At 38.1% G+C, this 24,897-nt stretch overlaps 1 protein-coding gene and 1 non-coding gene across 2 annotated transcripts in view; one reads left to right on the top strand and one right to left on the bottom strand.

The window, feature by feature from the left end:
• Nucleotides 1-24,897, top strand: part of ATF7IP (activating transcription factor 7 interacting protein) — a 120,383-nt gene that overhangs the window by 82,733 nt on the left and 12,753 nt on the right. The window contains 7 exon segments of the mRNA XM_049783693.1: nucleotides 4,656-4,729; nucleotides 5,430-5,518; nucleotides 8,782-9,420; nucleotides 15,394-15,458; nucleotides 20,946-21,024; nucleotides 21,399-21,554; nucleotides 22,234-22,419. Of these exon segments, the coding sequence (XP_049639650.1) occupies nucleotides 4,656-4,729; nucleotides 5,430-5,518; nucleotides 8,782-9,420; nucleotides 15,394-15,458; nucleotides 20,946-21,024; nucleotides 21,399-21,554; nucleotides 22,234-22,419 (1,288 nt within the window).
• Nucleotides 10,040-10,144, bottom strand: LOC126023636 (U6 spliceosomal RNA). The gene has a single exon (XR_007500743.1). It is a non-coding gene; the product is annotated as a U6 spliceosomal RNA (small nuclear RNA).

Raw genomic sequence — 24,897 nt, 5'->3', positions numbered from 1 at the left:
TTAGCTGTGAGCCTATAAATTGAATTGGAACAATTTCATCTTTTAGGAGGGGAGTAGGTTTAAAAAGAAGTCTATTTATTCTGCCCAAATAATTCACTATGGAAACAACATGTGAAGTACTTGGTCAGATGTGATTCCGAACACTGTCACTTCCAGACTTATTCCAGATGCCACGTGTGGACTTTCTAAGCCTTTCCAAGTGATTCCAAGCCCTGAAAAAACAGTCTAGAGTCTAGCTAAAATCCGTCAGGATTGTTGCTCAGACATCTCAACAGGGGGCCAGGGCTCAGTGGAATGTATACATGTTTTTAGAGTGTCTTTCCTTAAGGGAATATCATCTCCTTGGTCTTTCATCTTGACCATCAGGTCATCATTTACGTAGATTGATATGGACGTGAATAGGTGGGTAAACCTCTATTTGTTGCTCACATTACTTTCCTAAAAATTTCAAACACCATGTGATAAGAAGTGAGATGGTATATACACTACTTGTATGGACTGTCCTGGTGATTTTTACATTTAAATCTTCAAGTTATAATACAAAAAGTTAATGTACTACAAATCACATATACCTAGAATTCTAATAGCCATCTTTTATAACTTCAGTAGCATTGCACTTTGGATTTATACTTCCAGTGACTTGATAATGAGATGGGCTACCTTTTCCATCAAATGGTCAGGGGTGATAATTTTTTAAATTTTACTAATAATAATTTCTTTAGCACAGTGGTTACAAAAATTTTCATAGTTGGGTTTCTAGCATCGAAAGTACACCATTCTTCACCAGTTTAACTTTCCTGACAATAACTTTCCCCACAACAATGTTCCCCATTTCCCTCTTCCCCTACCCGTTGGGATCTCAAAGACAGGCATTCTATTTCTATTTCTCTCTCTCTCTCTCTCTCTCTCTCTCTCTCTCTCTCTCTCTCTCTCTCTCTCTCACTCATTATCATGATACTTGTTGGTGCAGTTATTTCTATAACTGTATTCACCACTCTTTGTGGTAAACTTCATATCTTGGGCTGGTCTTTCTGGCCTTCATTTCTATTTTCTCTAGGTATTATTACCATACTATCTTCTTTTTTTTTCTCTTAAATCCTACAGATCAGTTAGACTATTCTGTGCTTGACTCTCCCACTGACTCATTTCATTCAGCATAATAGGCTCATGTCCAAACATGTATAGACAAATTTCTCAACTTCATTTTTACTAACAGCTACATAGTCTACATTTGTATAGAGATATACCAGTTTCCTTAGCCACGCATCTGTTGTCAGGCATCCAGGTCGTTTCCAGATTCTGTTTTCTGTGCTGTGAGGCTGTTCTGCCGCCCACGCGAATCTTCGCTGGGGCCAGCTCCACTGACTCTTGCTCTACGGGGGGTGGGGGGACACGTGACCACCAACGGTCACGGGGAGCCCCGCGTGGCCACTACCAGTCACGTGAAGCCGTGATGGGCGGGCCCGCTAGACCCCTGCCCACGCCCATTACTGTGAAGCTCCACGTGACTTCTCATGCTTGGAGGCCGCGTTGGTGCTCGCAGCCTGGATGCTGACTGCGAGGAGAGGCTGGGCTATGACGAGGCCCCCATGAGTTCCCAGGAAGTCGGGGATCCTGGGTGCCAGGTAGATGCCCGCCTGGTCAGCGGGGCTGGAGTGGGGTCCTTCCCAGAGGTCGTTGCTTTCCCCCCTAATTTGTTTAGTGTGCTTTGACTGAAAAGGCTTGTTTAAATTTATCAGATGCTTTTCTAAAACCATTGATAGAGAAGCTCTTGTGTTTTTTTCCAACTTACATTCAATGCAGTGAATCACATCATTAGATTTTTTTTTTTTTTTTTTTTTTTGGTTTTTGGGCCACACCCAGTGGTGCTCAGGGGTTACTCCTGGCTGTCTGCTCAGAAACAGCTCCTGGCAGGCACGGGGGACCATATGGGACACGGGAATTCGAACCAACCACCTTTGGTCCTGGATCGGCTGCTTGCAAGGCAAACGCCTCCGGGCCCATCATTAGATATTTTTATGTTAAACTGCCTATGCATTCCGGCATACGGACCACCTACTTGAGTTGTGTACATCGCTTTAAATATGGGGATGTCTTGGTAAATTTGGTGTGCTGACTTTTTACGTGTTGTTCATCAGGAAGATAACCCGTATTGGCTGTATTGTGATATGCAAGTTGTTTTTAAGGACTTATAGTTAGGTGAGACGGTATTTTGGTTTGGGGAAGGCATTCATTGTTTTCGAGAAAGTTAATTCAGTTTACCACCCCCAGATCCCTAAGACCACCCCCACCAGGGCCTTCGTGTTCCCAGCCTAGCGCCCACTTTTCCTCCAAGCTGGTCTTTTCTGATCTCGTAGTTGTGCCATTTGTTTGGCTCCTGTAGACCAGACTAGTGAGCTCATCTGCCTCTCTTCTCTTTAGCTGGGCTTCTCTCCTCTACTGCTTCAGCCCACCGACATAAAGCTGGCTGACACAACAGTAGGAAGAATCTCTAGTTTTGCCCCTCGCCCGCCCGAGGCCCCAGCAGCCCTAGAGAAGGGCTCCGAGTCCCACCTGGGCCGTCCTTGCCTGGGATTGGTGCGGCCCCCGCATGCTGCTTGGTCACTGGATAAGCTCCCTTGCTTTGGCATCACTGACTCTCCCCTGGTCTTTGTGGGTTGGATCTCTAGTCCAGAGCCTACAGTACCTTCTAGTTCTGCCCAGCTGGTAGTGAGCTAATGGTTTCATTTGGCTTTTAGATTGTATATTTTTAAAGATGATTTTATCTCGTTTTTTCAGTCTTACTTTGTTCATTTTAGTCTTTTACCATTCTGTCTTCTAATTTGATCAGTAAGAATGCCACCTTAGAATTTGAGTTTTCCCGTAAGTAAACTATATTGTATAAGGCTTCTTAGAATCTGTGAGGTAGCTTGTTCATTTGAAATCGCCCACTCCCCCTTGTTTTTGTTTGTTTTGGAGACATACCAGGCTATATTATGGGCTTACTCCTGGCCCTGAACTCAGAGGGATCACTCCTAGCAGTTCTGTGTGCTGGGGTGGGTTGGCTGCCTGCAAGGCAAGTACGGTATAGTATAGTGTCTTATCATTCCAGCTGTTGTTTACATTTATTTCTAAGCTTTTTTGGGGGAAGCACACCATTCTTGCTCTGGGCTTACTTCTAGCTCTCCACTTAGGAATCAATCCGGGGGGAATTCCAGAGGCCAAACGGAGTGCTGGGTATAACTCGGGTAGGCTGTACAAGGCAAGCACTCTCCCTGCTGTACTATCTCTGGCCCTGTTTCTAAGGATTCATATCATTGCACAATGTTCTTCATCAATTGGACAGTTTTGGTTTAGAGTTTGGATTTTTTTTTTTTTTAATTTACTTAAAGGTAGTGATTTTGGAGCCAGACACAGCAGTGCCCGGGGGGTTACTCCTGGTTCTGCTCTCATCAGAATTACTTCTGGTGGTGCCCAGGTGGCCAGATGGCATGCCTGGAAATGGTCGTGTGCACTGCAAGTGCCCCACACATCCACTGAACTATAGCTCTGGCCCCATGTGTTCTATTTTTATTTAATTCCTTAGTGATATACTTTATTACTTCCTTTAGTATCTTTTCTAAATACTTTCTCTGGTTACATGGTTACATTTTAAGTAAGAATATTATAAAGGGCAGGAAAGAGTACAACATTAGGGCGTTTGCCTTGCAGGCAACCAACCAAAGATGGTTGCCAGGATGGAATCCAGGCATCCCATATGGTCCCCCGTGCCTGCCAGGAGCGATTTCTGAGCAGAGCCAGGAGTAACCCCTGAGTGCCACCAGGTATGACCTAAAAACAAAAAACAAAAAAAAAAAGAATATTATAAAAATAATTTTAATTTGTGCCTGAGGAATCTATCCATTAGTAATTTGTTATATATGGGGAAGAATCATGTTTCATTCACCTTTGATTATAATGCTAATTAGCATAAACATTCTGCCCAAATTGAACAAGCATTTGCTACTTGAGAATTTATCTTGTTCATAGCTTTTTCAGGCCACTGATTATGTCTATTGGCAATCTTAGTTGAGGACTCAGTATAATTATTTTTATGGTAATTCGATGTCTGATATGTCTGGTACATATCAGTACATAGTTATTTAATTGTGTATTTAGCTTTAGCATTCATATTAATGTTTATTGGAACTTCAAATGCTTATACTATTTTCATTATTGTAGGTAGCAATCAAGAAACTAAAGTATAGGGGCTGGAGAGAGAGCACAGTGGTCCGGCATTTGCCTTGTGTGTAGCCGATCCAGGACAGATGGTGGTTTGATTCCCAGTATCCCATATGCCTGCCAGGAGGGACTTCGGAGTGCAGAGCCAGGAGTAATCCCTGAGCACCACCATTTGTGACCAAAAACCCAAAGCCACCCCCCCCCCCCCGAAAAAAGAAACTAAAGTGCAGGAATTATATTCATCTTTCCATACAAAAGGATTTATTTCAAAATTAGATTAATTTGCATAAGGTTTACATACCTACTTATACTACCAAAATTCAAGTTCTTATTTCAGTTAGTAATTTTTCTATTATATTATAGAAGTAATTTATAACACATTGCCAAAATATTTAAAGGTCTAATTTTAAACTTTTTTGTATGCTGGGTTTTACCTTGGTATTTTTTTCCCACAGAACCCACCAAACCCACCTGTATCACCAGTAAAGTCTGTAATTGATGCAAACAGCAATAACAGTGTGCCTTACAGGTGAGATTTTTTAAAATTATATCTTTATTTAAACACCATGATTGCAAACATGTTTGTAGTTGTGTTTCAGTCATAAAAAGTACACCCCTTTGACCAGTGTAACCTTCCCGCTATAGGTGAGAATTGTAAACAGTGTGTCATCTTTTTTTTTTCAGTCTGTCATTTTTTTAAATAACAGAACATGGGTCTGATTTTTTATCTTGTGGAAAAATCTTGGAATGTTATCCATTGCATCTATGTGGAGATAAATGATATACTATACTTCTCTTTTTTTCTTTTTTTCTGATTATTCAGGGATATTGGTTTTATGTTACAAGACTTTCTTTGGTCATTGCCAAGTTTCTTTTACTTTGTTTTCTTTTATTATTTGTACTAAAATAATTCTCAATTAGTTGAACAACGCTTTATTTCAGGGTGATTAATATCTATGGATACTAGAGTTTACATTCAGTTTTCAGATGAAAGCCTATGACACTTCATTTCTATGAGGAACACTCTTCCACAATCTTGAAGACCCCTGTATTCTCACTCATAGCTATCTCTCAGCTTTTCCTTGGTGCATACACTTGCTAAAGTTTAGTGCTACAATGACTACCCATTTATTTGTCTAATAAACTACTGCTCTTTTTATATGTAAGTTAATGTCTCTCACGATAACGTCTTCATTGACTTTTTGTGTTTAAATATATATCTCTTATAGAAATTCTGGCACAGTGAGACAGATGCTGGAGTCCAAAAGAAATATTAGTGAGAGTGTACCTTCATCCTTTCAAACACCTGTGAATACAGGTAAGATTTGTAATACTAATATGCAGAACCTAAGAAATTTTAAAACTTTAGTTCTACTTATTTTACATTCTTTTGAGGTATGAATGGTATTAAGTATTAAGTAATTGAGTATTAAGTACAAAGTTTCATTAGGGGAAAAAAATCAAGATCACATCTATGTGTGAAGTAAAGAAATTCTAACTGCTGTAATGGTTCTCAAACTTTCTGGTCTTCATATCCCTGTGTAACTTTAAGTTTTGGGTTATACTCAGCAGTACTTGGGTCTTCTGGAGGGGTTCAGGGACTTCATGGGTGTCAGGGATCAAAGCTGGCAAGTGCTCTATCTGTTGTGCTGTTATTGAATAATTTTTTGGCTTATTTTGTTTTTGGGCCATATCCAGTGGTGCTCAGGGGTTGCTCCTGGCTCTGAGCTCAGAAATTGCTCCTGGCAAGCTTGGAGGGACTATATGGGATGCTGGAAATCAAATCCAGCAGCACTCAGGTTCTATGCTCAGAAATCGCTCCTGGCAGGCTCAGGGGACCATGTGGGATGCTGGGATTCGAACCACCAACCTTCTGCATGCAAGGCAAATGCCTTACCTCCATGCTATCTGGCCCCTATTTTATCTTTTTTTTGGGGGGGAGGGCACACCCGGCAGTGCTCAAGCATTACTCCTGGCTAAATGCTCAGAAATAGCTCCTGGCAGGCACAGGGGACCATATGGGACGCCGGGATTTGAACCAGCCACCTTAGGTCCTGGGTCGGCTGCTTGCAAGGCAAAAGCCGCTGTGCTATCTCTCCGGCCCCTATTTCATCTTTTTTTTTTTTTTTTACCCCCCGCCCATTTCATCATTTTTAACACTTCATTTCACTATAGATTTTTAAGAAATCTTTAGATTTGAAAAATAGCGTGTTCTATCTATTTCTCCCAGAGTTGAAATTTTGCTTTAAGGTTTTGTTGGTTTGTGTTTTGTTTTTGCATTTCTTTTGGCTAGTAAATAACTCTTGGTTGCCTTCTTTAAAATGACTGACTTGGTTTATTTTTAAGAAGCAGTATATGCAGTAGCCATGTGCAGATGATAATTCAGTATGTCCATTAAGTGAGATCTCAAGTAAAATAGCCTTTCTTTGGCCAGAGAAAGAGTATAATAGCAGGTCAGGCACTTTGTGTGCATTCATCCCAGGCTCAATTTCTGGCACCACATATGGTCCCGTAAGCCCTGAACACAGCCGTGTGCTGCAACCTCATCCCCCTGCCACCCCCCAAAAAATAACCTTTTGTGGAAAAGACTGTTAGCTTAACTTGCAATTTCAGTAGTTAAGCAAGTGATTTAAATCAGTCTTCCTGAGTTGACATACGGTAGGAACATTTTATGTTGTTTATTTCTTTACACAGAATATTTAAGGAGACCTGTATTTGGGAACTGATTTATTATTAAAGTTAATACTTTTTACTACTTTGTCAAAAACATTATTAAGAGAAGCTGATTTTATTTTTCTGCCAGCCTGTGGTGGTAAAGAATTCAGTGATAAAATGAGTGTTGGAACATCGTATGACTAAAAATCATGAACAGCTTTGTAACTGTACCTCACAGAGATTCAATTAAAAATTATTAAAATAAGAAAAATAGTCTGTAGTGATAAAACACCTTGAGTTTTATACTGACAGTAATTTAACTCATCAGTATTTTTGTTCTATTATCAGTGCCTACATGGTAATAAACAAGAACTAAAAAGTTACTATGAGGAACATAGTTTTATATTTGCAAACCCTCAAATTATGCCTCAGTAACCAGAGTTGTCCTTCAGAACCACACTTTGGGAATTATACAGTGCCTGTGATGCTGGAAAGACAACCAGTGTGACAGAAACTTGGTCATTTCAAACCTTGTCACATGACAGCACGAGTGAGCCAAAATTACAATAGAACCTCAGTGATAGCATTTTGGTTTTTCTACTCAGCAGTGTCTGTAGCATTTTCTTTTTCTTAATTTTCCATCTTCACTTTGTATTGTATCATGTTCATAGAGTGTCCATAAGACACAGCCTTCCTCACTAATAACAGAATTCAGTAAACTTTATCCACACGTAACATTTCATCCACTCTTAACAATAAAACATGACCAAGTTATTCCAGTTATTAATGATATATGTATGCTTTTTCTATTTGCGCTTAATGACTATCACTGCTGTTAGTTATTTACAATGTCTTAAGTGTAATTTCAAAAGTATTTGCACAGTTTTACATAACTTTGAGTTGTCTTTTCAGTCATTCTGAGGTAATTACAGTAATTTTTTTTTTTTTGTTTTTTTTGGGCCACACCCTTTGATGCTGAGGGGTTACTCCTGGCTAAGTGCTCAGAAATTGCCCCTGGCTTGGGGGGACCATATGGGATGCCAGGGACTCGAACCTACCACCTTAGATCCTGGGTCGGCTGCTTGCAAGGCAAACACCACTGTACTATCTCTCCGGCCCCAATTATAGTAATTATCAAGGGCTGTTTGGATAATTGAAATAGCAATGTTTTACATTATTGTGCATTTTTTTTGTTTTGTTTTCGATTTTTGGGCCACACCCTGTGATGCTCAGGGATTACTCCTGGCTATACACTCGGATATTGCTCCTGGCTTAGGGGACCATATGGGATGCCGGGGTATCAAACCTCGGTCTGTCCTAGGTCAGCTGTGTGCAAGGCAAACCGCCTTACCACCACCACTCTGGCTCCATTATCATGCATTATTTACACATAATTGCACAGATGGAAAAAGACTGTTTCATTCTACAGATTTCATTCTAGCATTTAAATTTAAACTTGGAATGGTTGTCTTATGCGGAGCATTACTTTTTGTTTTCTTTTTGGGCCACATCTGTGATGATTGCACTCAGTAATGATTCCTAGTTGTGTTCATGGGGAAACTTAAGGGATACTGAGGATCAAACCTAGATCAGCACCTTAAACACTCTACAATTTTATGGCCTTTAAATGTCAATATTATTAATCTATGCTAACATTAAATTTTATGTTATGTGTTATTAACTGTTAAATGAAGATAGCCTTTTTTTTTTTTTTTTTTTTTTGGGTCTCACCCGGCAGTTGCTCAGGGGTTACTCCTGGCTCCATGCTCAGAAGTTGCTCCTAGCAAGCACGGGGGACCATATGGGACGCCAGGATTCGAACCGATGACCTTCTGCATGAGAGGCAAACGCCTTACCTCCATGCTATCTCTCCGGCCCCTGAAGATAGCCTTTTAAACTAATTTTTTTCTTTCTTTCTTTCTGTAGTATCATCAACCAATCTTGTCACTCCTCCAACAGCTGGCAATAGCCAGCCTAAATTGCAGACTCCAGTGACTTCAGGTTCTCTAACAGCAACTTCAGTTCTTCCTGCACCCAATACAGCTACAGTAGTTGCTTCTACTCAGGTGCCTAGTGGAAATCCCCAACCTACAATCTCTTTACAGTCCTTACCAGTGATTTTACATGTACCTGTGGCGGTGTCCTCTCAGCCTCAGCTTCTACAAAGTCATCCAGGGACGTTAGTGACTAATCAACCATCTGGCAACGTTGAATTCATTTCTGTACAAAGTTCACCTACAGTGGGTGGTCTTACCAAAAATCAGGTGTCCTTGCCATCCTTGCCAAACTCCATTAAACCAAGCAACGTTCCTTCTGTGCCCAGTCCGAGTATTCAAAGGAACTCTCCAGCCAGTGCTGCTTCACTAGGCACAACACTTGCTGTACAGGCTGTTTCAACAGCACACTCTATTGTGCAAGCAACAAGGACTTCTTTACCAACAGTAGGCCCATCAGGACTCTATAGTCCATCAAATAATAGAGGTCCTATACAGATGAAAATTCCAATTTCTGCTTTTAATACGTCATCTTCTACAGAACAGAGTAGCACCACCACATCAAGAATTGGTAAGTCATTCATGTAGACTTCATCATAGAAATGCAAACATGTTAACAACCTGTAGATAATTGAGCTTCTGTTTGTAGCTGAACTGCTATTAGTTAAGAAACAGTAATTAAAATTTATCAGAGATTATTCAAGTACATTTTTAATTCCATTAAAGCAGGGGTGTCAAACTCAATTTACCTGGGGGCCGCAGGAGGCAAAGTCGGGGTGATCCTTGAGTCAGTAGTAAGCCTTGAACATTGGGGGGTGTGACCCAAACAAGTAAAACAAAACAAAACAAAAAAAGATTCCTCTAGGGCAGGGCCACAAAATGTTGTACGGAGGGCCGCCACGAGTTTGAGACCCCTGCGATTAGAGAAATGTGACAGAATAGGATATGAGAGTTTGAGGAGTTGCTATATATTTTTAGTATGTGAAATTTTATAAATTTTATGTTGTATAATGCACGTTTAAATTTAATGTTTCCCAAGAATATTGGAACAAACCAAATCTTAACGTATCTAATTAGCCTAATAGTGATTATAAGAGGAAAATGAAAAATTGTATCTTCCCTGCCTATTTAGAAAAATCACCCATATCCTCCAAATTTGAAGTTTTAAAAAGTTTTTGTTTTTTTTTTTTTCAAATATGGAATGCGTCATGAATTTGTGTGTCATTCTTGCGCAGGGGCCATGTTAATCTTCTCTGTATTGTTCTAATTTTAGTATATGTGCTTCTGAAGCGAACATAAAAGTTTAAATTTCTTAAATGTTTGTTACATCTTTGTTTGTTTTGCTTTTTGGTTTTGGGCCATTCCCATTGACGCTTAGGGGTTACTCCTGGTTATGCTCTCAGAAATCGCTCCTGGCTTGGGACCATATGGGACGCTGGGTGTGATCGAACCACTGTCCGTCCTAGGTTAGCGCTTGCAAGGCGGTCGCCTTACCTCTAGTGCCACCGCTCCAGCCCATGTTTGTTACATCTTTATATTTTCCTATATGAAGTGTTTTTTGCCAAAAGAAACTTATTTTCCCTGTGTGTAGAATCTATAAAGCTCTTTGTCATACTCATTCACTGAAAGCATGTGTTTTGTTTGCTTTTGACATATTTGACTCATTAATCTTCACTGCTTTGAACATAAGCAAAAATGGTTATGCTATGTAGTGACATCAGTAATGTGTGTATTTGAATGATAAGTGATTATGAAATATAAGAAACAACCTCTAACGACTTAGGAATATTATATGTAAGCCTTGCCTTTTAAAATTTCTCATTTAGTTATGACGTTAATATAGCCATCTGAGTTTGTTCTTCTCAGATAAAATAGTAATATTGAGAGAAAGTAAATGAGTTGTGGATCACCTTTACTATTGGACTGAAATACCAGGTGGTAGATGATTTAAATAGATATTTTTAAATAAAATTTTGGAAATTTTTTCTTTGTGGAATTTTGAGCCTAAGTACTATTCCTGATAACAAGATATTCATTCTTGGGCCCGGAGAGATAGCACAGCTTCATTTGCCTTGCAAGCAGCCGATCCAGGACCTAAGGTGGTTAGTTCGAATCCCGGTGTCCCATATGGTCCCCGTGCCTGCCAGGAGCTATTTCTGAGCAGACAGCCAGGAGTAACCCCTGAGCACCGCCGGGTGTGTCCCAAAAACCAAAAAAGAAAAATATAGACCTTTACCTGAAAGTTGAAAGTTCATGGCTTGAAAGAAAACTTTTTGTTTTAGGATCACATCCAGTAAAACTCAGGGGCTGCTGACAGCTTAGTGCTTAGGAATTGTTCCTGGAAGTGCTTGAAGGGACTGTCAATGCAGGGTCTCAAACCCTGGCTTCCCAGATGCAGTGCAGGTGCTTTAGCCCCCTGAGCGCTATATTTGGTCTGAGAAATAACTGGCTAGATTATTGTTTAGTATTATGGTAGTATTCTATCTATATCTACAAATAGTAAGGTTTTAATTTTATTTTTTTGTTTCTTAAAATTTTTATGAACATTTGAGGTCAGAACAAGAGTACAAAAGGTAGTGTGTTTGCTTTGCATGTGGCCATCCAGATTTATTTCTGGCACCCCATATAGTCTCCTGAGTCTACCAGCAATGATTCTTGGTACAGAATATATCCTGGGTGTGGTCTCAAAACAAAAACAAGAAATACTTTTTTTGTTTTTTTATTGAGACCATGTGAATTGTCATTCACAATTGAGTTTCAGACATCTAATGACAGTGATTTTGGACCATTTCCACCACCAGTGTTGACCTTCCTCCACTGTAGTTCACAGCATGCAGCCCATACCCCCCCACCCTTAACCCCCTGGACTACTAGTGTAACAGGTCCATTTTGTGTTTAGTTTGTTATAGTTTGGATCTCTAAAAAAAGAAATTTTATGAACATTCATTGACACAATATATTTTTGTAGAAGTTACTTTGTTTTTGCTCTCTGCTCATGGTTCAGTCAGTCTGTATTTAATTACTTGATTTATTGTATATATTACATATATACAATTTTAACACTTAAGCCATGTAAATTATATAAAAGATCTTCATTTTATCTAGATTACTTGCCTACATTTAAAAGTAAATTCTTGGGCCAGAGTGGTGGCAGAAGTGGTAAGGTGCCTGCCTTGCGTGCACTAGCCTAGGACGGACCAAGGTTCTATCCCCTGGCACACCGTATGGTCCCCCAAGCCAGGTGTGATTTTTGAACGCATAGCCAGGAGTAACCCTGAGTGTCACTGGATATGGCCCCAAAACAAAAAAACACACAAAAAGTCAATTCTTAGATATTAACAATATGTGAATGGCCATCTTTTTTATGTATTGCTCATAATATTAATTAGAATAGATCTGTGAGGGACTAGAGAAATAGTACAGTGGGTAGAATACTTGCCTTGTATGTGACTTGGCAACCCTGAGCCCACCTGGAGTCATTCCCAAGCCTCGGAGTCAGGAGTACTGCTGGATGTGACCTCAAAACAATCAAAAAAAAAAAAAAGGTTCTGTGTAATCAATCATATGTTCTTTGTGTGTCAATTTAGGGTTGCTGTTAAGTTTTGTTCAGATATAAACATTAAATTGTTTTGGCTTTCTAAAAGCTAAGCTGAAGCCAAATAACTAATTTTGAATAAATAGGTAGTTTGAGATGAAAAGTTTAATATATTCTGAATGATAAACTAGTTATATAATTAAAAGTCCTGATTATACTTTTTATCCACTTAATAATATGCTGTGTAACTAAACTGAATGCATTAATTTTATTATAGTTGTGTTATTTCATAAAGTATTTTTATTTCTAGTAGAGTAAAATAGTCATAACAGACTGGTTTCTTTATTTCATTAATTTCTGAAATACTGAATACCTGTATTCTGAAATCCTATCGTCACACCAAAATGTACTAAATAGTTTTTATTCCCACTAAGTACACAGTTAAACAGAGCTCGACTAATAAGTTAGAAATGATATAATGTGAGTGTTAAGACATAGATTTCTATGAAAGGATATGAGAGCTGTAGAAAGGTATGAGATAATGGATGGAAAGAAGGTGAGAAATAATTAAAGGGTTTTCACAGAGAACATGGATTATCTGTGGCATCCATGAACATGACTACAATGAGGTGGTCCTCTTAGAGATGTAAGAGACAGAACATGAAAATTACTGTTTTTCGATTCACTTTTTATACAGTAATCATCTACTTACTGAGGAGTGGGCACTTAGGACACACCTAATTGGCTCCCCTATAAAACTCCTTTATGACTGGTCAAAAAAATGGGTTGCTTATAAGTGGCAGTATCTTTGAAGAAAAACAAGGAAGTGAATATTTTTTTTAGAAAGGTAAATGTTTGGGCCTGGAGAGATAGCACAGCGGCGTTTGCCTTGCAAGCAGCCGATCCAGGACCAAGGTGGTGGGTTCGAATCCCAGTGTCCCATATGGTCCCTAGTGCCTGTCAGGAGCTATTTCTGAGCAGACAGCCAGGAGTAACCCCTGAGCAATGCCAGGTGTGGCCCAAAAACCAAAAAAAAAAAAAAAAGGTAAATGTTTTTGAGGTACAGCTTCTGATTTTATGCATTTATCAGTGTTGATGGGTAATTTTTTAATTTGTTTTTGGAAGTGACCTAAGTAAAAATAAAAAAGTATAGTGAACTTTATGTTGAGAATCAAGAAAAAAAGTTTAGTAAAAGGGAAACAGGTAATAAACCTATACATTTATCTCTGAAAGGGAGCAGAGAGATAGCATAGCAGTTCACTGTTTTTCTTGAAAGCAGCCAACCCAGTACCAATGGAGGTTCGAATCCCGGCATTCCATATGGTCCCCCGAACTTGCCGGGAGTGATTTTTGAGCACAGAGCCAGGAATAAACCCTGACTGCCACCAGGAGTGGTCCAAAAACAAACAAACAAACAAACAAACAAAACACATTTATGCTAAAAGACTGTTCTAGCAGAGATCTCATCAGTGGACTTTGACTCTACTATGTAAAATTAATAACCAGGATTAGTTTTTTACTAAGTAATTTTTAAGGAACTTTACAACCTAAAACATCAATTTATTATGGTCATTTTAAAGATTTTGAAGGGTTTTTTTTGTTTGTTTTTGGGCCACACCCGGTGACGCTCAGGGATTACTCCTGTGATAAATTTTTCACATAAAAATAAGATAATTTGAGCTGAGTAGGGAACAATGAAAAGGGCCTCCTACTTGTTTTTTACATCTCTTAATAGGTAGATGTGTATTTTTATTTACTTTTTTGGGGGGGTGGGGGGGTCACACCCGGCACCGCTCAAGGATTACTCCTGGCTCTATGCTCAGAAATCACCCCTGGCAGGCACAGGGGACCATATGGGATGCCAGGATTTGAACCACCAACCTTCTGTATGAAAGGCAAACGCCTTACTTCCATGCTGTCTCTCCGGTTCCTATTTTTATTTACTTTTGATACACAGATTTGTATGTCTTTAGGGTTCTATCACTAGTTTAATTTTTTCATAAGTGAATTTACATATATATGCAGACACACATTTTTATACACAAACACGTTTCATCTTCCATGTGATCAGGCACATACTAGACATGTGTCCTAACCACTGTTTTATCTTCTGACCTTAAGCAGTGACCAAGGGTTTTATGTACAGAATAAAAGGATGAAATGCTCCATTAGATCATATTAATTAATGTAATGACCACATTTCAAAGAGGAAAGCTCAATAATGACTTCATTAGAATTGAAGGTATAATGCGCACTTATTTTGTCAGAATGACTATTTTCTCACTAATACCTTTTTTTTGTTTTGTGGGTTTGTTTGTTTGTTTTTGGGTTTTGGGCCACACCTAGAAACATACTCAGAGGTTACTCCTGGCTCTGTGCTCAGAAATTACTGTACTGCTGGCAGGTTGGGGGATGCTAGGGATTAAATCCGGGTCAGCCACATGCAAAGCAAACACCCTCCCCATTATGCTCCAGCTTCCACTAAGACTTTTTTTTGTGGAGGGCATACCCTGTGTGATGTTCAGGGGTTACTCCTGGCTATGCTCTCAGAAATCACTTCTGGCTTGGGGGACCATATGAGATGCCAGGGGGTCGAACCACAGTCTGTCCTAGGTTAGCACATGTAAGGCAAACGCCCTACAGTTTGTGCCACCACTTCGGCCCCAAGACTTTTTTTCCTGTGTAAATTTTTTCTCCAAAATAAAGTGTGGACAAGCTGCATCTTAATTTAACAAATTACTTGTGATAGTGCATTTAAATTATGCACATCTTAAATTCTTTGCCTAAGATAATTCTTAGGCTAAGAGTTAATCTCTTTGGGTCTTTGAACCAATGTAAAAGATTTTGTCTCTTGAATTTGCTATTCTGAAAGATTTGTAGCAGTGGTTCATGATAGTTTTTATTTATCTATTCAGAAAATCCCTTGAATTGTAATAGATAAATCAGCCAAACCTTTCACATTTAGTAGATGATTTAAAGATGATTCTTTTTTGTTTTTTGACTTCTTAGAAAATCAGACAAGCAAATCAGTAGATGTTTCCGTTAATAAGAAAGCAGCTGATAGCACATCACAGGTATGACTTTTCTTCTGTTCCAAAATAATATTGTAATTATAGCCATGGTATGATAGATTCTTGTTAATATTCTTTGATAAAGTAAAGCTGGTTTTTATAGCTACCCAAATATTTTTCAAACATTTTTATTACATTTGATAAGAATTTAAGTTATTTGTTTAGTAATTCTCTTAAAGATAAATTGGTTCATTATATTAAAAACTGCTTAGATTACATGATTGTGAGTTCAGTTCTTTGCTTTCCTGTACTTTGAAGATCTCATAGAATTTCTTCCTGTCCCTTTTCTATAGAAAGGCTCTTGCTGGTTACTTCTTTCTTCCTTTGAACATACCCACTGAGAAATTATTTTAGCTTCTTGAAAGCTGATCAGAAATAGCTAGAAAGAAAATAGTTTTGCCAGTTTATTTTTTTCATAGTAAATTATCCAGAAATTCAGCTAATTTTTTATGTGTTAATAACAATTCTACTATTACTTCAGGGTATAATAATATAAGGGAGAAATTAGATTGCTGATCATTTTATTTTCTTCCCTTTCTTTAGTCCTTTTAAGAAACTACTTCCTAGGAAATCAAAATATCTTGAACAAATTTGGCACAAAAATAACAAATTTTAAGACAAGGACATAATCATCTTTAATTTAAAGTTTTTTTCCCCCTTTAGTGGCAGAGAAATTCATTACCAGAGGTTAGGCAGCCAACCTTTTGCAGAAATGCCTACTCAAAATAGTTTCAACTTTGAATGGATGCTAATTATGTATATAAATAATGTAAACATATAGTGTGGATATAAAATATGTATTATATATAATAAAAACAATATAATTAATGTTAATATGACGAATACAATATGAAATAGAAGTCTATATTGAACTATTACAGAATTGTAAATCCATGTTTTACAGGCTCTTATAATAAAATATACTTTTTATCATGTCATTAATGAATAGTTATGTAACACTGCTTTTGGGGGGGAGAGCATTTTATGTAGCTATTTTATGTAACTATTGCCACATAGGCAATAGTGTGAAATAGATAACTAGTGATTCTTTAAACGATCACTTTCTAAGTAAACTCTGGTATCTTAATTTTTCTGTGTCAAATTGTACTTCTGAACACGTGATGATTAACATAGATAATTATATATGCAGTTTACTGTCCCCCAAATAAGTTTTTTTAATAGTTACCATGTAATTTTTTTTTTAATTCTTTTTTTTTTTTTTTTTTTTTTGGTTTTTGGGTCACACCCAGTAGCGCTCAGGGGTTTCTCCTGGCTCTATGCTTAGAAATTGCTCCTGGCAGGCGGGGGGACCATATGGGATGCCGGGATTCGAACCACCAACCTTCTGCATGCAAGGCAAACACTTTACCTCCATGCCATCTCTCCCGGCCCCGTTACCATGTAATTTATCTATTCAAATATTTGAGGGATTCAGATTACCAGCATACATTTAGAAGTATAGAATTCTGTGTTAACTTTCATTGGTTTTGTTGAAAATGTACCATATTCACGCTTTCTTTCATTATTTATTGCTTTACCAGCCAACAACTAAGCAAGCAACACTACTGAGCTGGTATCCTTGCTCTCTTAGAAAGTTTTATTTAGGGGCCGGAGAGATAGCATAGAGGTAAGGCGTTTTCCTTGCGTGCAGAAGGACTGTGGTTCGAATCCCGGCATCTCATATGGTACCCCGAGCCTGCCAGGAGCGATTTCTGAGCGGAAAGCCAGGAGTAACCCCTGAGTGCTGCTGGCTGTGACCCAAAAAACAAAAAAAAAAAAAAAAAAAAAGAAAGAAAGAAAGTTTTTTTAGGGGCTGGGGTGATAGCACAACCGCAAATTGTTTGCCTTGCACATGGCCAATCTGGGACAGACCCGGATTTGATCCCTGTCATCCCATCTGGTCTCCTGATCCTGCCAGAAGTGACTTCTGAGCACAGAGCCAGGAGTAACCCCTGAGTGCCACTGGGTGTGGCCAAAAAACAATAAATAAATACATAAGTAAATAAACAAACAAATAAATTTTTTAAAAAAGGAAAATTTTATTAAGTATTTTGTTATATCCATCTAAGAAATGATAGGTGATTAGGTTAACTTTCTAATGTTAGTATTAAGAGAATGGGGATGTGGTTCAGCATTAGAATACTTGTATGTGTGAGCTTGCTGCTCAACATAAGAATGAAAAAAAAATCAGTGTTGATACCTGTATAGCACAATAAATAAAACTTGGGAGGTCAGTAATTGGGGTTTAGCCTGCATCCAGCTGTACTCAGGAATAAAACAGGTTGGCCATGTGCAAGACAACCAGTTTACCCTCTACCTCTCTGCCCATAACTATGATTTTTAAAAAACACTTTAAATTGACAACCTTAATATATTTTATGCAGATAAAAATGGTATATTCTATAAGCTTTCTTAGTTAATAATAAAACAGGGTTGTTTACATATCTGTAGACTTAAAATGCTTAATAGTTTTAGATTAATGAAGAACTATGTATATGACAGCCTAGGTGTGTATTAAGCCTAAGCCAGAGTTGTATGAATACACTTTATGAACATTCATACTGCTACAAAATTGTCCAACTTGTTTCTTAGAACACTTCCCAGCTGTAATGAAGTGTGGAAATCTGCATTTAGTAGCAAAAATGTGATAAATTTTAGACTTAACCAACCTTGATCCTATAGCATGAATAACCATTGTATAAATTGCATTTTTGATTTCTGAACTGTAAAATATGACCAAGTCTGGTGCTTACCTCTATATAATTTAAGAGATTCAATTTATAAATGAATATAAGATCATACAGAACCTGATCAGAATAATGCTATTCTGTGTCCCCTTTGAATCTCACCTAATATTAGCATGTTCACATCAGGTTTTTTATTTATATACTTAGTATTTTTAAGGTATTTTTATTTGTATTTAAAGTGAGTATGTGTGGAAAATGGTCATTTTTTTTTATTCTTGATTTTTTTTTTTTATTCTTGATTTTTTGTTTGTTTGTTTCTGGGCTACACCTGGCAGCACTCAGGCCTTAACTCCTAGCTCTACACTCAAATCACTCCTGGCAGGATTGGGAGATCATTGTATTAGGTCTTCTAGTTTTTGTTTATGTTTTGGGCCATATCTAGCAGTGCTCCAGGCTCTGTGCTCTGAAATTACACCTAGTAGGCTCAAGGGACCATATGGGATGCCAGGGATAGAACCTAGGTCAGCCATGTGCAAGGCAAATGTCCTACCCACTATGTTATCACTCTAGCCCTGCTTTTAACATTTTTTAAATTAGTTCATCTTTTTTTAATATACTTTTTATATACTATATATTATATATACTATATATACACAATTTTAAAGCCCTGATGCTTTTTTTTTTTTTTTTTTTTTTTTTTTTTTTTTTGGTTTTTCGGGCCACACTCGTTTGATGCTCAGGGGTTACTCCTGGCTAAGCACTCAAAAATTGCCCCTGGCTTGGGGGACCATATGAACCGAGGTCCTTTCTTGGCTAGCACTTGCAAGGCAGGCACCTTACCTCTAGTGCCACCTCGCCTGCCCCAACCCTGATACTTTTGACTTCAGTCAAAGATACTCCTCTTTCCCCGAGGTGAATCTTCATTCTTTTCCCATAGCTTTTGTCTTTAATTTTTCTTCAGGGGTCCTTTAGGATTAACAATACTACTGAATCTTAAGTTATTTTCTAATGAATTTAAGATTAATATTAAATATGGAATTTAGGGCTCTTGATCATTACTTCAAATAATTTTATTTCTGATTTTAAATATTTCCTTTTCTGGAAAATTACTGTTGATCTAGTGCTTGCTCCATTCTGCTCTTGAACCTACCTGCTTGGCTCTTTCTGTGTTGCTGGGGATCGAACTTGGGTTGGTAATATGCAAGGCAAGTGCCTTCCCCATTGTACAGATTTTTCTAGAATTTGCCCTTTTTTAAAAAGTTTTTCTCCCTTTGATAATTCATATTTGTACATTATTGATATACTTTTCTTTAATTCTTTGAGTATATATTTAGTAGTTCAAAGTCTGTTCATTTCAATATCCTGCCCCACTATAGCCTTTTTTGTGGACTGCATTGGATTAATTGGGCTCTACTTTACTACTTATTCTTGCATGTTTAATTAGTAATTTTTGTTTTGTTTTGGGGTCACACCCAGTGGCGGTGGCAGTGGCGCTCAGGGGTTATTCCTGGCTCTGCACTCAGAATCTGCTCCTGGCTTGGGTGACCATATTGGACGCCTGGGGATCAAACCTAGGTCCATTCTGGGTCAGCTGTGTGCAAGGCAAATGCCCTACCGCTGTGCTAATCGCTCAAGTCCCAGTAATTAATTATTTTTGATAACTTTAAGTCTTTACAGTTTTTAAAGAGGATCTTAGAGACATAATGTGTGAAGTTTACAGATTTGTAGTAAACAAGTCCTTGACAATGAAGTCATTCTCAAATTGAAAGATTTAGAATCACCCCCATTATCTTGAGGTTGGGACTAAAGAAATTATTTTCATTATTTCATAAATTATTTTCACAAGTCGAATTTTGCAGTTGAAAATAATAATTTTTTCAACATATCATATAAAGTAATTATAACCTTATTAAGTAGTAACTATATATTTCATGCTTGGCATTATGCCCTTTACATGAATATTTGGATTATTTCTTTTACTAAACTCCATGACCAACTTTTAGAAATTGCCTTTTGGCATAAATTTACCTGTCTAAAAGTGTTGGAACTAAAAGGTCTCTCAATCTTTTGAAGAGCCTGGTAATTTATGAGTATGTTGTACTCCATCTTTTTGTTGTTGTTGTTGTTGTTGACATGATTTAAAATGTTTTTAGTTAAATTTCTGGTGATTTGGGGTAACATTGAGGTTGGTCAAACACACACAACATGCTATTTTATTTATTTATTTGGTTTTTGGATCACACCCAGCAGCGCTCAGGAGTTACTCCTGGCCTACGTTCAGAAATCTGGGGGACCGTATGGAATGCTGGGATCGAACCACCGTCCTTCTGCATGCAAGGCAAATGCCCTACCTCCATGCTATCTCTTCAGCCCCACAACGTGCTATTTTAAAGGAAATATAATTTTAGGTTATTTTGTGGAACATAATTGTAGCCAAACAGTTGTCATTGGCATTTTATGAACACTAATAATTTCGCTTTGGATAGTTAGTATTTTGGTTGTTAAAAAGTAAAGTTTTTTTTTTAATCTAATTACTTAAATCACCAATCACTTTACTGCTCATTACAGTTGACAACTTAATTTGAAAAAAATTTTCTAAAACATTTCTTTTGTGAAATTTTATTTTTTTTGTTTTATTTTTACACAACTCAGCTTTTTATTCCTGTAGTTTGATATATTCCTGTAGACTCTGTCCAAGGAAATTCATTAAGTTGTCCAGTGAACTAGGCTGCTTATGCTTATTTCCCTATAGTGTTTTTTTATGTTTACCAGTTTCCTTTGTAAAATATGTTTTGCTTTTCAGAGTGGTAAAGCTTCTAGCAGTGATTCTGGTGGTGTCATTGATCTCACAATGGATGATGAAGAGAGTGGAGCTTCACAAGGTACTTTTAAGTTTTGATGCCTTTTCTGTCCTCATTCAGTATAATCAGTATGGCAGGTCTCTCCAGCTTTATGATTGATATATTTGTTTCCTTTTAAAATGAGTTATTTGCATTCCATTTAAAAAATAAAAATAATGGAACATTATGGTAGAGCACTTCCTGCCATATTTGAATATATATCTTTGAAGTCCGGAGTCCCAGGCCCAGCACTGTAAAAAATTATTGTGAATGAAAAAATCTTGGATATAAGCAAGACATTGAAGAACATGAGCAATCAGGATAACATCTTATATAGCACAATTTACCTTGATCTTTTATTAACCCTATAACTGGTTTTCTTCACTGATTATAATGATTTACCCTCAAATTAACAGAACCTAAGAAGCTGAGTCACACGCCAGGGTCAACTATGAATTCTTCTCAGCCTGTATCTCGGCCTCTACAACCCATCCAACCAGCCCCGCCTCTTCAGCCATCTGGGGTACCAACAAGTGGACCATCTCAGACAACCATACACTTGTTGCCTACTGGTAAAATTTGCTGAGTCGTAGAACTGAAACTGTTTAGTGAAGTAGGCCAGTCTAGTAAATGGACTCATTTACAAATGACAAATGTAAATGATTGTTGGCACTCTAAAGTCTAGCTTTATTAAACATATACTGTTAACCTTTGAGGGTTCTACTCTTTTTCTCTTAAGTTTTTAAATTTCCATTTGGTGTGCACTTATACAGCAAATATAGCCCAAACCTTATATTTTAATAGGAAAAGTAGGGGGGTGTCTTATATGCCCAGTCTTATACACTAGAAAATAAAGTACTTCCTAGATTGAAGAGGGAATACTTCCTTTTAAAATTCAGGATGAGCCATAGAAGAGGATAGGGGTACTTGCCCATACATAGAGGTTTGATACCCAGCATCCCATATGGTCCCCTGAGCACTGTTTGGTATGACCCCAAAACAAAACAAAAAAATTACTTATAAGACAGCTCACTTTTTTTTCTTTACATACTTCTTTTCTAGTTAAATAAAGATATGTGGTGAGGAAGACTCCTTATTCAGTGCCTTGAGTTAACACTGATTGAGTCGGCCTCATTCTTACCAGTTTTGGTTATGAAAGAAGATTCTTATCTCTTTTTTTAATTATAGATAGGTCTTATGCAAAATTAATTCTGCTTATTATAAAATTAACATTTTTCTGCTTTTTATTAGCTCCAACTACAGTGAATGTAACACATCGTCCAGCAACTCAGGTGACCACAAGACTCCCTGTTCCAAGAGCTCCTACAAACCACCAAGTTGTTTATACGACTCTCCCAGCGCCATCAGCACAGGCTCCCCTTCGAGGAGGAGCTGTTATGCAGGCTCCTACTGTTCGGCAGGTCAATCCTCCAAATAGTAAGAGACTCTTCTCTTGTATCCAACCTGTTTTGTGTATTTCTTTAGCATTTAATTGGCGTGATTGATAGTGACATTTTTCTTGTATAAAAGCAAAAGAAAAGAAACTTGGGGGTGACAGTGATAGTACAGCAGATAGAGCACTTGCTCTGCACACAACCAACCTAAGTAAATCAGTGCCCAACTTCCACCATTAGTGATCCCTGAGTGTAGAGCCAAAAATAAGCCCTGAACATCACTTGATATGACCCAAATTTTTTTTAAAGAAAGAAAATTGAAGATAGTATCTTACAGAATTTGTCATCCTTGTGCTGCTGTCTTCAGTTTAGCTTTACTTATTAATGACTTCTATTCTCACAGTATATCCTCTGATGTTGATCGATCTGTGTTCTATTGGGCCAAAACTTACCTTACTGAATAGGGCAGTGAGAATAGTCCTTTGGGACTGTCTAGGTCAGTGATTGCTAACCTTTTTGAGCCTGAGTGCCCAAACTGCTGCACAATGCCCGGTCCTCCCAATGGCCAGTCTGGCCATGTTGCCAGGTGAGCTGCAAAGCAGACACCGGCACACTCACCTCCTGCTGTGTGCCACATATCTTAATTGTGGACCTTCTCTTGTGCCGGCTGCAAGGCCATAGATTCGCCATAGAGGGTCTAGGTGGTACAAATAATGATAAAAGGATTATAGAATAGCCTCTATAGAGGGAATCTGTAGGTATAGGAGGTAGGGAATTTAAAGATAGGAAAATAGTAAATGAACCTTATAATTTCAATTTAAGACAAAGTTGATACAAAATTTATTTAAATTTTATTAATTTTGGTGGGAGATGGTACTCAATTATACTCAGGGTTGCTACCTGCTCTGTTCTCAGGAATCACTCCTAGTTGTGTTCAGGGGACCAAACCTGGGTTGGCTGCATGCAAGGCAAGCATCTTGTCTGCTATACTAGTGCTCTGGCTCTTTAAAGGTACTTAAATTTTAAAGGAAAATACTAAGGGTTAGAAAGATGTATAGAAGTTAAGGCACTTGCCTAACTTCTGAGCAGCTGTGGCTATAACTCTGGTTGAAATCTTGATACTGGCCAGGAGTGATCCTGGGCACAGCCAGAAACTCGATCATAGCAGGGTATCACCCCAAACCCCAAAATTAAGTGAGTCTGCAAACTCCATCAGAGTAAAAAGTAGTGCCCTTTTCATCATACTCTTAAGTCTGTTCTATAGATGTCTGCCCTTGTAAATCTCACTTTTTATCAGGTAATCATGGTTCCTTTCTGCTTTTCTGTATACTTTGCCTCTAATACAAACTAAATAATTTACTTTTGGAAAATTAAATTACAGTAACAGGTATTATTTTATATATTTTTTATTTTCTTTTTCCCTTTATGTTTTTGCAGTAATTGAACACTTGTTTGCAGTGCACCAGGGATTCTGGGGGTAGTGCCAGGGATCACAATTGAGAATGTTATGGGATTTATGGGATGCCCACGGTCAAATTGGTATCCTCCCACATGCAAAGAGCTGATATTTTACCACAAGTCTTAAGCCCAAATCTAGCTGCTAAAGAAATTTTATGACTTCCAGGAGAAAATTAGATTTAATCTCTGAATCAGTCTGACTTAATCAAGCTTATGTTTATAAATAAATGCTCTTTCTGAAGACATTATCAGGATCATGAATGATGAGTTCTAGAAAACTGGTCTTAGTACAACACAAGATACTTGGCAATTTTAATAGATACCAGTGGAACCAGGTATTGAATGAATTTGTTGATTCTAAGATTCCTATTGCTCTGATGCACGTTAAAATATTTTTCTGGTTGCTGGGGAGATATTCCAGTGGCTAAGGCACTTGTTTTTATATGTGGCTGACCTATGTTCAAATCCCAGTACCCTTATATGATTCCTTGAGTTGTCCAGAAGTATACCTGAGCTCAGAGGCTCAGAGTCAAGATTAAACTGACAGGTGTGGCCCAAAGACTAAATTAATCTCTTCCGTTTTCTGTTAAATAGGTGCCCTTATCTTATCAATAGGGCTTAAAGAAAACCACATTAACTCAGGATAGGGGTGGCTTAACCAAGATTTCTAGCCTCTTTTTTAAATAGATGAGAAGAGGGTGAGAATAATAGAATAGCAGATAGGGCATATGCCTTGCACTAGCCAATCCAGTTTCAATCCCTGGCATCCCATATGGCCTTCCAAGCCTGCCAGGAGTGATTGCTGAGTGCAGAACTGAAGTAACCCCTGAGCACCTCCAGGTTTGTCCCAAACCTGCTCCTTTTACCCCCCACCCTCTGAAAAAAAAATGAGCTGTAAGAACTCAACAGGGGGCCCAGAGAGATAGCACAGCGGCATTTGCCTTGCAAGCAGCCAATCCAGGACCAAAGGTGGTTGGTTCGAATCCCGGTGTCTCATATGGTCCCCCGTGCCTGCCAGGAGCTATTTATTTCTGAGCAGACAGCCAGGAGTAACCCCTGAGCA

This window comes from Suncus etruscus, chromosome 11, assembly GCF_024139225.1.
Source record: "Suncus etruscus isolate mSunEtr1 chromosome 11, mSunEtr1.pri.cur, whole genome shotgun sequence".
In the NCBI taxonomy this organism is placed as follows: domain Eukaryota; kingdom Metazoa; phylum Chordata; class Mammalia; order Eulipotyphla; family Soricidae; genus Suncus; species Suncus etruscus.
This window is presented reverse-complemented; position numbering and strand designations above follow the sequence as displayed.